The sequence below is a fragment of the Phoxinus phoxinus genome (assembly GCF_949152265.1).
Source record: "Phoxinus phoxinus genome assembly, chromosome: 11".
Taxonomy (NCBI): Eukaryota; Metazoa; Chordata; class Actinopteri; order Cypriniformes; family Leuciscidae; genus Phoxinus; species Phoxinus phoxinus.
In genome coordinates, this window is record NC_136886.1 from 27,170,665 (window position 1) to 27,183,061 (window position 12,397).

At 35.9% G+C, this 12,397-nt stretch overlaps 1 protein-coding gene and 1 long non-coding RNA gene across 2 annotated transcripts; both read left to right on the plus strand.

Annotated features, from left to right (window-relative positions):
* The first annotated feature begins 673 nt into the window (after positions 1–673).
* On the plus strand, positions 674–2,466 carry LOC307007343. The gene is made up of 2 exons (XR_013799614.1): positions 674–1,513; positions 1,974–2,466. It is a non-coding gene; the product is annotated as an uncharacterized lncRNA (long non-coding RNA).
* A 6,102-nt stretch (positions 2,467–8,568) lies between these two features.
* cryba2a (crystallin, beta A2a) lies at positions 8,569–12,016 on the plus strand. The gene is made up of 6 exons (XM_079629523.1): positions 8,569–8,600; positions 9,197–9,282; positions 9,849–10,035; positions 10,786–10,927; positions 11,213–11,355; positions 11,460–12,016. Exons 1-6 carry the CDS (start codon positions 8,587–8,589, stop codon positions 11,605–11,607), a joined length of 720 nt encoding a protein of 239 aa, XP_079485649.1. The 5' UTR covers positions 8,569–8,586; the 3' UTR covers positions 11,608–12,016.
* The last annotated feature ends 381 nt before the right edge of the window (positions 12,017–12,397 follow it).

Below are 12,397 nucleotides of genomic sequence, written 5' to 3' on the forward strand. Positions count from 1 at the left end.
ATTATATATTTAAGTATAGGCTATATTAAAATAGAAAATCTTTATTTTAATTTGTAATAATATGTCACAATATTACTGTTTTTTTCTATATTTTTGTCAAATAAAAGCAGATTTGATGAGCATAAGAGACTTCTTTCAAAAACATTAAAAATAGTAATGTTTCCAAACTTTTGACTGGCACTACACTGTATTCAAAAGTTTGGGATCGGTAATAAGGTTTTGTAACATTATACACTACCGTTCAAAAGTTTGGGGTCAGTAAATTTTTTTTTTTTAAGTAATTAATACTTTTATTATGCATTAAATTGCAAGAATGCATTAAATTAATCAAAAGTGACAGTAAAGACATTTATAGGCTAATGCTACAAAAGATGTATATTTCAAATAAATGCTGTTCTTTTGAACTTTGAATCAAATAATCCTGAAAAAATGTACACAGCTGTAATATTCTGAATATTATTTCACAATATTACATTTTTTTTACTGTATTTTTGATCAAATAAATGCATTTATTGCAACATTAAAGCTTACTGATCCGAAACTTTTGAACGGTAGTGTATATCAGTAGGCCTATGGACATCCAACAAACAATGTTCTTTTATGCTATACAATGGTGTTTCTTAAAATACACGTTTTCATTTTATATAAACAGGTGTCACATGGACTCACAGAAACTCATGTCGTTTCCATCCTTCACCACAGGGTGGCGCCATATTCTTGCAACAAGCACCGAGCAGAAACAACCATTGAAGCGAGAACATAAAATGTAGGTTTTGAATGTTAGCCTACACATAATCTAATTTAGAAGAGTTACGTATTTAACCTGAGGTAAACTTCAATTGTTTATGTGATAGGCCTAATGGACAATAACTCATATTTGATGTTAGGCTATATTCTACTCAGAAGTGAAACCTGAGTTTATTTTGCTCAACACATTTAACGTTAGCTAACCTACAAAAAGAAGTAGACTGTAGGTAGACGTCCATCGTGTAACTATCTTTTTCAGCGTCTGATCTAAATCAGGAAAAATAGAGACATTTGCAAGTGTCATGTAAATTTTGTGCAAATTATACCCGCCCTACGTTAAACAGAGCAAGCCCTTCCTTGTCATCGTGATTCACTGTATGATTCAACACGTGTACCGCTTACGACCACGGATGGTCCGTATAGAATATCCGTATATCAGATCTTAAATCGTGGAAGTAAAAGGACATTTGCATCTAAAGCCTTGGAGGCCCAAACCACACTTCAGCACGACCATCATCATCATCATCATCATCATCACCCCGCCCCTCGGTCAACATTAGACCTGTGTAAAGTGCGACAGGTGCGTGGAGAGATCAGCACCTTTACAGCTGCGGGGAAAGGAGAGGGGGCATGATTTTTGTCGACTATAAAAACCCGACACTGGCCAAGGCTGATTCACAGGACCCGCAGGTACGGAAACGAGCATGTCGACTGAGGCCTCCATCAGAGCAACCTGGATATGAAACTACAGGGGTGAGCCAGACAGGTAAAACCAAACAAAAAAAACTTAAAGGGATTTTCTCAGACCATACATAAATGTATTATGGAACATGCATTTTTTATTTTATTAAACTATTTGCATTGTGCAGAATATAGCCTATTTTACAAATTAATTGCAATTTGATATCAATACAATAAACACACAAACTACAATCTATTATAAAGCCTTTTTTTTATTTTGTAAGTTGGGGGATTGGGAAGGAAACATGCATTGTGAAAAAAAAAATTGAAAGTAGTGCCAAACTTACATCATGCAGTGGGAAATTATTTGCCGTTTCAACCAGTTTGAATGTAATTACTGCTAAGAAATCAAATTAAAACTTGTCAGGAAAGATAAGTTGATTGAAACAAAGACATAATTGTAACAATACATCCAAAAATGTACTGTAATGCTATAATATCCAATTTAATTAAACTGTTACTTATTTTACTTTTCTTACTTGCAGGTAAATGGCAGGGAACACCTGAAAAATGAAATCTATTGGATTCAAAGTTTTTGACAGTAGTTGCTGGAGTTTATCGCGGTGTGCCTCCAGAACTTCGATGGATAAAGCTGCACTTGCTCTACGTTGAGCCACACGCACAATACATATGGATTCAGTTTTGTTCGTTCGGCTCGCGTTAAGCAAGTGCAGAACTTCTTCAGTTGCCGAACTCGTGTGACATTTTATGGATTGGAAGCATGAATAACTGCTATGTTTGGAATGGAAAAAAAGAACCCAAACTTCATAAATGTGAGATATCCATAGAAAAATGAGTGAGCTATTGATTGACCTGCCTTCTGAAATGACCATGATTTACAATATCGCCTGTTATAATCCAACACAATGTTTGTCGAGCTCTCCACTTCCTCTCTTCTGTGCTGGTTATAAATGAGTACACTTCTTCTCACACATGCTGCAGTGATGTAATGGCAAAATAAAATCCTTCTTAACCCTTCAGTGTTTGTATGTTGAGTTATCACACGTACGCTATTAGCCTGGTAACTGTGGAAGCATATGATTGCTATGGAAATCTAGAAGTCAGTGGAGAGTTTGATGTGCAGAATGGGTAATGGGTAATCTGCACTAATAGGTGACATGTAAAACATTAACTAGAGGAGCCTGGACTCTCTCTTCCCTCTCCATCAGCCTGACCATCTGCTCCTGGCTGTTTCACACAGGCTCACATTGAGTCGCATGGCCTCTATCTCTCAAGTCAAATTCATTCAAATAAATTAACATTAACTCGACTGGATAACACGCACATAAAGCCATTCGACGTCTGGCTGTTGTTAGGTTAGCAGTGCATCATGATAGAACGCCTCTTGTGTTTTCTTTTCTTTATTTACCGTGCAGCTGCATTATATTAACTGTTAGTGTGAGGCACATTGTTTTATTTCACATCTGTTGTTTCTATTAAGCACTACCACAAAGCTCACGGACTACACAAGAATACTAATAAAACAAGCCGTTTAGCTGAAAGAGAAACGTGGTTTGTAGCAGATGTGCGATCGGAGGGCTGTTATTAGATCATAATTTGGTGTTCTGCTCTGATGATGCTGAAGGCTACTGCGACTAAAGAGGCTCCAGAGGCCATGTGTTTCAGCCAAAGACCATTACAATACCACTAATGAAATATGCAAGTGCCTTTGGGCGGCTTCACAGCCTGTGATTGGCCATAGACGTTTCTTCAATATCACCAATTTAGACTGAGGAATATTGAGGTCAACATTCAATGCGCCCAAAGCAATTTTGATGAGTGTTTTGTTCGAGCTGTTTATCGATTGTATCTGGCAAGCGAACGCAAACACGCCTACTTGTATACATGGACTTGTACACATTTACAGTAAGCTCTCTAGACGGTGTCTCCAAAACATTTGGACACTCAATACATTTGAAAAGTCACATTTTCTCAAAATCTGAATTTTCAGCAGCCATTACTCCAGTCTTCAGTGTATCCCTCATAAATAATTAGAATATGCTGATTTGTCAAGAAACATTTCGTATCAATGTTGAAAACGGTTGTGCTGCTTACTATTTTTGTGGAAGCTGATACATTTCTTAGTATACTTTGATAAATGGAAAATTCAATAGAACAGCATTTATTCAAAATATAAATCTTTTGTATTATAAATATCTTTACCACCACTTTTAATCAACTCAATGCATCCTAGCTGCAATAAAATATATATATATTTTTTTTATATATGTAAACTGTGTGTGTGTGTGCTGGGTATACGTACAAATTATAGTCGGTTACTAATTCCAAATTACGTGACAAAGTTAGTAACATCCAGTACATTACATATTTAAAGGAATCGTTCACCCAAAAATTCAAATGCTGTTATCATTTACTCACCCTCATGTTGTTCTAAACCCGTAAGACTTTCGTTCATGTTCCAAACACAAATGAAGATATTTTAATGAAATCTGAGAGATTTCTGTCCCTCCATTGACAGTCCATGCAACTTCTACTATGTCGCTTCAAAGCGTTCATAAAGAGATCGTAAAACTAATCCATGTGAATTGGGTGGTTTTGTCCAAATTCTCTGAAGAGACAATCACTTTTTATGACGAACATAGGCTATAATTTAGGCTTTTATTCACATATAAACATTCATCACCGCACACATCAGATATGGTAAACGGAAACTCAAGCATGCTTTCTTGACGTGCGAGAACCAATGAGGTTCATTCTCGTGTGTCAAGCAGGTTCAGTTGAGCTTCTGATTATGTTCGCTGATCAATGTTTATATGTGAATAAAAAGGAAAAATTCTATCTATTCATCACATAAAGCGATCATGTGTCTTCAGAAAATTTGGACAAAACCGCTCTATTCAAATGGATTATTTTTACGGTCTCTTTATGAACGTGGAAGGACAGAAATCTCTCAAGTTATATTTAAAATATTGTCATTTGTCTTAAAGTGACATGAGGGTGAATAACTGAGGACAATTTTTTTTTTCATTTTTGGGTACACTAAATCTTTATGGTAATATAGAATCTCACTACATTTTGATAACTTTTGACCTAACTCGTTAATCACATAAGAATAGGATGATCTTGTACCATATTAATATAAAGAGAAAGAAAATATTTTCCATTCTTTGTAATCAACAATATGAAGTGCATTGAATATTACATTACGTGCAGGGTTTCCCAGACTGGGGGTTGTGAGATGAATGAAAAGCTATCCCCCTGGTTTCACAGCCAAGGTTTAAGATATTTCCAGACTAAAATGCATGTTTGAGCTGTATAAACTGAAAGCAACTTGCACTTATATCTTAAAATATGTCACTGCCATTGTTTTGTCTCAAGATGCACACCAATGTTTTTTTTTTTCTAAGGCATGTTTATAAAAGCTACTTAAATGTCCTGATTGAACTAAAGGCCTAATCCTGGCTTAATCTAAGCCCTGTCTGTGAAACTGGGGCATTAAGTAATTAAATGATAAAAATAGATAATGTGAAAAATAAATATTATTAGTATTAAGAGTTATGATTGCAAGTATTTTAAAATGCAATACAATCTAATTATAAGTACTTAATATTTGGAATCTGAGTACATAATGCAAGCAGTTACTATCCGACACACACACACACACACACAACACACACACACACACACACACACACACACACACACACACACACACACACACACACACACATATATATACAGTATATATATATATAATAATAATCATTAATAATATATTTTAAACAACTGTTTCAAACACGAGCATGTCACGGAAACACAAAGTGAGAGTCACAGCATATTTGTTGGTGTTGCAGATGTCTGAGTTTGAGCTGTCAGGACCCGTTTTTCACACACAGAGCAGGATTAGTTTCCATGGTGGCAGTGAACATGTGGCAGGTGGTTTTTGCCCTCAGCTTTGTACTAGCCTACCAGCAGAAAAAGACACTATAGTTTTGTCTATGAGGAAATCCTAAAACGATAGTCATAAAAGAAACTATACGTTTTGGAGAAGGAAGCGGTTGCTATAAAACTGTATATGTGTACAATTCATTTCATTTGATTTAAATTTTATAATTACTTTTTTCTGTTCTATTTTTCCATTCCAGTAAACACATCCACACTGCGACTTCTTTGTCTGTTGCATTGCCATTTACATAAGAGATAGAATCTGTAAAAAGAATGCAAATTAGAAATTTGGCAGTGAAATTGGTGTAACTGTTGTGCTGCGTGTCTGTATGGAGGATATTAAATTCAAGGTGTGTGTAAACTTCACCGAATATAGTTCCAAGGACAGGTGACCGGTCAACAGCCCCTGGAGATGTGCGTCATCCAGACAGCTCTTGTTTTCCAGAGCCTACCTGACAACATGGAGATGCTAATGCCATTTCACAGAGACGCAGAAAGAACAGGAGACGAAGAGTGTTACCATGGAACAGATGGATTTATGAAAGAGCCAAACACACACACACACACACAGCGCTTGCATACTATCTGACCCTGTCGTTCACACACGGAATGAGATACACACTAATAAACATTCATCACACACACAGGTATAGGGTGTAGCACGCAGACAGCAGGAGTGGGGGCAGATGTGTAAACACTACCTGTTTGTTCTGTGTAATGGCTGAATGACTGGGGAAGTGAGAAGCAGGTGATGGTCCTGCTGGAACACTGAGCTCCATATAATACATTCAAGCTACATGTGACAGCCTTGGATTTTCTCCAAGAGTGGGTGGAGTGTATGCTTCTCACGGTAAAACAGCGGTAATAAGAAAGCAATTACAGTACATGCTATACTACTAATAATTTTTACTATACATTGTTACAGAGTAGCCTGCTAACTATCTTAATCTGGTTCATAAAGACCTGGCTGACTCACTGAACTACTTTGAATGGTTATCTGTGTGTGAGAGAGAGAGTAAGCTGGCCTGTGATGTAAATGGACTAATTTTACTGTGAAATGAATGATGTAGTGATGCAAGGAGAGATGTGATTAGCCTGCGGCCTTGACTGAGTTCACCAACTCATCTGTCTCACACCAGAAGCACAGAAACACCTCTCACTTATTTATATAATCCATGAGCAAACATACGTTTGACTTTTTGATGATCACAATGTATCACAAATCTGTTTATATGATATATGCTAACATTGCTAACATTTCTAAAAACAAATGTAGACCTATACACTGTCATCATACATGTATTTTACACAATGTTGGCTGGTTGAGTGATAAGACTTTGACTAGTAATGATATAACCCTCCCTGTCTGGTTAGTAATTATAATTGAATAATTCGTTTTTTTTTTTTTTTTTGGGTATAGTGGTGGAAAGCTTGTGTGGAGGAGAACCTGCTTTTTCAAAAGATACCTGTTCTACTAACATGATGGCAAATCAAATTAAAAACCAGGCATGAAATTTATGGTTTTGTATATTTTTTACATGCAATAATGAATTGAGAGTTTCTTCAGCCACTTTTAGTCATGCGGCCTGTTTACTGAATTACTGTCATAACAATGGCTAATAGTCTACATATGCATTACAGTTTTATTTATTTATTTATTTACAAAAGAAAATTCCCACCAGTATTCAGTAGAATTTTTTTGATGAGAATAATGGAAGTGGTAGTTGAAGTTCCTTTAAGAGCTGAGAGCGAAAAGCTGCATTTTACTGTATGCAACCTATAAACACAGTTAAATAATTATCATACTTCTTGTATATTTTGAAAAAAAAATAACAGTTTGTTTAGAAATGACACACATTAAACATTCTGCTAACATATTAACCTTGATTTTTTCTTTGCACATCTAATTGTCTCATATTTCATCTCAAACATGGTCTTTGTTGACATAAATTTTCTTGGCAACAAAGTACAGTAGAATTTTAAATAAACAATAAAAAAAACTATATTATGTGCAGTGTACTTAAGGTGCTGCAGTGGGATCGTAAATGCGTCTGTATAGCACTCAGTGTGTTTATCGTGCAATTTATACGCGAAAATGATTTTTTACGTGCATATGATACGCAGTTTTCGCGTGCATTTGATACACACGCATCCCACACCACTAATTCTACCCAAACGTATAATACACACGCACCCCACACCACTACTAAACCTACCCTAACCAACTCATGCGTATCCTATGCACGTAAAAACAAATTTTCGCGTAAAAAATTACACGATAAACACACTGGGTGCTACAGAGACGCATTTAGTGTGATCATTTTCACAAAAAATATTGAAAAGGTTCCTCTCTCCATATTACTGAATGTCTGGGTCTGAGATAAAGGTAAAACAAAATTTATACAAAAGGCATTTGAAAAGTTTTCAAGATACCTTTATTGTGATATAATTACTTTATAAGTAATAAACAAACAAAGTAAAAACAAAACAAAAAACACCTATAACAGATGTATAATAGCTGCAAATGGTGTTATGCTAAACAGTAATATAATTCAACACATTATATAAAATGATGACAATACCTAGAATATTAAACATTTTATGCTTTACTTTCTTATTTTAGAGTGAATTTCAGTACTCTCTCACAAAAGTTATTGAAAGCTCCTTTGTAAGCACTTTAGAAGCTTGTTCTTGACAAGAGCTTTTAGCGAGTTCATATTATGTACTGTAATGTTTTCCTATGCTAGAATGTGCTTGAAGAAAAAAGAAACAGGGTTCATCTGTAGGTGCTACAATGGCTGTACCACCACAAAAGATGAGGGCCATGGAACAACAATACCTTTTGTTTGGACTCGCACAATAGTGCATCATGTTCCTGAAACTCTGAGAGGACACCCCATCATGGATGGATGTTCCTCTGTAATAAACAACAGCATTAAAACAAGATGTTAGCCAGTGATCCAGTTGCTGTAAATATCTTTTAGCTGAGATTGATTGACTGCTTGGTTGATATCTTTACCTGCAGATTCTCCTAAACACGACAATAAATGACAAGAAGCAAAATGGACGAAATAAAAGCTTCCTTTGGCATTGCAAATAATGTGAACAATAACTTTCTGACAACTGTTTCACCATTTCTTAAAGGGATAGATCACCCAAAAATGAAAATGCTCTCATCGTTTACTCATCCCGATGCCATACCCGATGTATATCAATTTCTTTTAAACACAAGATAAACACAAACAATGATTTTTAGAAAAAATAATCAATCTCTATGAGTCCATACAATGCAAGTGAATGGGTGCCACTCGCTTGACGACTGAAAAATCACGATTGATTATGACGGTAATCCATAACAGCCCAGTGGAAGAATTGATGTCTTCTGGAGCAAAATGTTAAGTTCATTGTGAAGTTCGTGCCAGAAGTAACGTGGAAACACAGAGGACCGACACATTTTGTTTAAATGACAGTAGACTGGAAGCAATGACTTAGTTTAAAAAATAGTTTAAAAATAGACGCCTATCGTTTCACATCATTGATTCATCCACTGGGGTCTGTCTCATGGATTACCACATGCTTTTTCAAGCATGAAACAAGCAGTAAATGATGAGATAATTTTCATTTCCCTGTAAACTATCTCTTTAAGGGGACTCCATGAATCTACATTAAGGTTAAACAGTATGGATGGGCCTTGTTTTTTTTGATGAGTCAGAAATTGAATCCCAGCGTTAGACAATAACAGGACTTAAGCTCTCTTTTGACACATGTTGCTGAGCTAGCATTCCCTCTGCACATTCTGCAGTAACTGCAGAGACAGCGGCTATATAAACACCCCGCATTGGACCGACCCCCAACGTTTATTACGCCAAATCTCTCCCACAACAGCATGTGAGTATGGGTCGCCGTCATGCTGCCAAAATCAACATCATAACAAACCTCATGAAAGCGGATTTAACTGTGAAAATGGATAAACTGATGCTCAGTCGTGCTGACTGGACACAATCATCATGGATCATCATGAATGATGGGAGATAGAGGCCTTTGTGAATCTGTCCATGGACTGAAAAGTCACCCATTTCTGGTGGTTGCTAAATTAATTTTCAAAGCAATGTTGGAATTGAGACATTTCAGCCATCGCTGGATTCATGGGGCCCCTATTATCTATGACTGCAAACTATATACTGGTTGTTTTAGAGAAGATAGGCATCAGTTTGTGAATATCATGTCTGATATAGGCCTAGGTACCTTTCTCTTGTCGCAGCTACATTGAAATGGCCTAATAGAGCAACATGTGTTTATTCTAAAGTGACCTAAAAAAAGAATGCTTTTGACAACTTGACGCTAACAGTAATGGCCTGAGGTTATAGGTTAGGTCTGAATGTTGTTGATAGTAGTGCTTGTGATCTGTCAGGTGGTGTTGTATTGTTAACATTATCCCTTAATGTTGCCGGTAGCTGGAGAGAGCAGACAGGCGGCCATCATGAATCAGCGAGAGCAGATGGAGCAGAGGGGGCAGTGGAGGATCACAGTGTGGGAAGAGGAGAACTTCCAGGGCAAGCGCTGCGAGTTCACGCTGGAGTGCCCGAACATTCTGGACAGGCATTTCCAAAAGATCCGCTCTATCAAGGTGGACAATGGCCCGTAAGTATTGTGTTTGAGCAGATTTTTTTGCGGATATCAGCGTCTTACATGTGTACGTGTGTGATTATGAATAAGTTGGGGTTGTTTTTAAGATATATTAATATACATCTCAAAAAGAACCTCATATATAAATAAATTAATTGCGATTAGTTTGTAATCGCAAATTAATATGTATATATATTTACAATCTAATAGTAATTAGTTTGTAAATATATAATATATACATACATATATATATGTGTGTGTGTGTGTGTGTGTTAGTGTGTGTGTGTTTGTGTGTGAGTGCTGGCAAATCGATTAATCGCATATAGCATAAAAGTTTATATATATATATATATACACAAACTTTAATGTTATATGCGATTAATTGTGAATAATCGAGTTGACAGCACACACACACACACACATATATATATATATATATATATATATATATATATAACTTATGGTTATAATATGATAATATAGCTAATATAGTGCTGTCAAATCAACTAATCGTGATTAATCGTTGACAGTCGATTAGTTTGTAATCGCTAATTCCGTCTACAAACTTTCCTGTGAGATGCGATTAATTGCAATTAATCGATTTGACAGCACTAATATATATATATATATATATATATATATATATATATATATATATATGTGTGTGTGTGTGTGTATGTGTGTTTGTGTAGTTTATAATATTTTTAATAGGTTTTTTCCCTTTTTTTCTTGAGATAATATAAACATTGATCCTACTTTTTGCAGCTGGGTGGCTTATGAGTACCCAGAGTTTCAGGGTCAGCAGTTCATCCTGGAGAAAGGAGATTATCCCTGCTATCAGGCCTGGAGCGGAAACAGCAGCTACCGCACTGAGCACATGCTCTCCTTCAGACCCATCAAATGCGCTGTGAGTTAAATGCATTTAAGTGTCTCATTAATTACATTTCATGTTGAGTACAAATCAAATTTGTTTGTGAAATAGCACAAAACCAATAGTAATATTAATAAAGGCATTGTACGATATAGAAATAATAAGCTTACAATCTACTCTGCTGAAATGCAATGTGTAGCCTACATAATTTGAATTTTATAGCATTTCATTCAAATGAACATGAACATGATATCTTGCATCTGAATTACAAACCTTTCAAAATATACTTTTGTGTGTGTGTGTGTCCTCTTTCACCGCCAGAAACACAGTGATAGTAAAATCACCCTGTATGAGTGTGAGGACATGATGGGACGCAAGTTTGAGATGTGCGATGACTATCCTTCTCTTCAAGCCATGGGCTGGTGCAGTAAGGAGGTTCCTTCTATGAAAGTCAACAATGGAGCGTAAGTCATCCTCCATTTTACCTCAATATAAGTTATGTTTGTATTATTCTCTCTGCACACAGATTTATCTCAATAATAATATGTTCTTCTTCATCTCACGGCAGATGGGTGGGCTACCAGTTTCCAGGTTACCGTGGATACCAGTATATCTTTGAGAGAGACAGACGTCAGGGAGAATACAGGAACTATAATGAGTTCGGCACCCAGGCCCACAGCAATCAGATCCAATCAATCCGCAGAATTCAGCACTAACTCCGCCCCTGCTCTTCTCCCATTGGCTACTGTGAGAATCAAGTGACAACATGAAATGAGACGAAGAAGGCAATAAACGCTTTTCAAACTCCAGAAAAAAAGAGTGTGCTTGTCGCCATTCCTTTAATTTATCAAACCCGTGCCAGAAAATTGAACGTTAGATCATTAAAAAACTGGAGTGTAATTATTTTATTTCAAATCAAGATGGAATACAGCTTATAAGGCTATATCCTAGCCTTTGTACTTACAGATTTAACATATTGTTAACATTTCAATTCAGATTAGAGATCTTTAGATTAGTTTTTTGTTTCATTTATTTCTTATTTTATTTTTTTCCTTAATGTCAGACATAGAATGTATATTGTTCTTGTCGGATTGTATTTTATTTTCAATAAACAAAAGCACGAGATATGGCTGTTAGTGTTTCTACTGTGTGCTTGAATTGTTTTGCAGCTCAAAACGTTTGTTTATTATGACGATTCAGCATTGGTTATTTGAATATTAGCCTTTATAGCTGGTTTAAATCTCTTCGTTTGGTCAGATAAAATTAAGGTCATATATTTTAAGAATAAGTAATTCATCGAGAGCTGTCCACGGTGCTGATATCTTCTAACCACGTAACAGAGCAAACAAGAGACTTACAAAGCATTAATAGTTGTGGAACCGTTACTTGCAAGGTATTTTTCATCCGTTTCTGAACATCACATAAATTTCCATTGGATTTTCATCGAATTAAGTTAAATATGAAAATTAAGAAGAATTAAGGAGAATATGAAAATGTAGCCAGCAC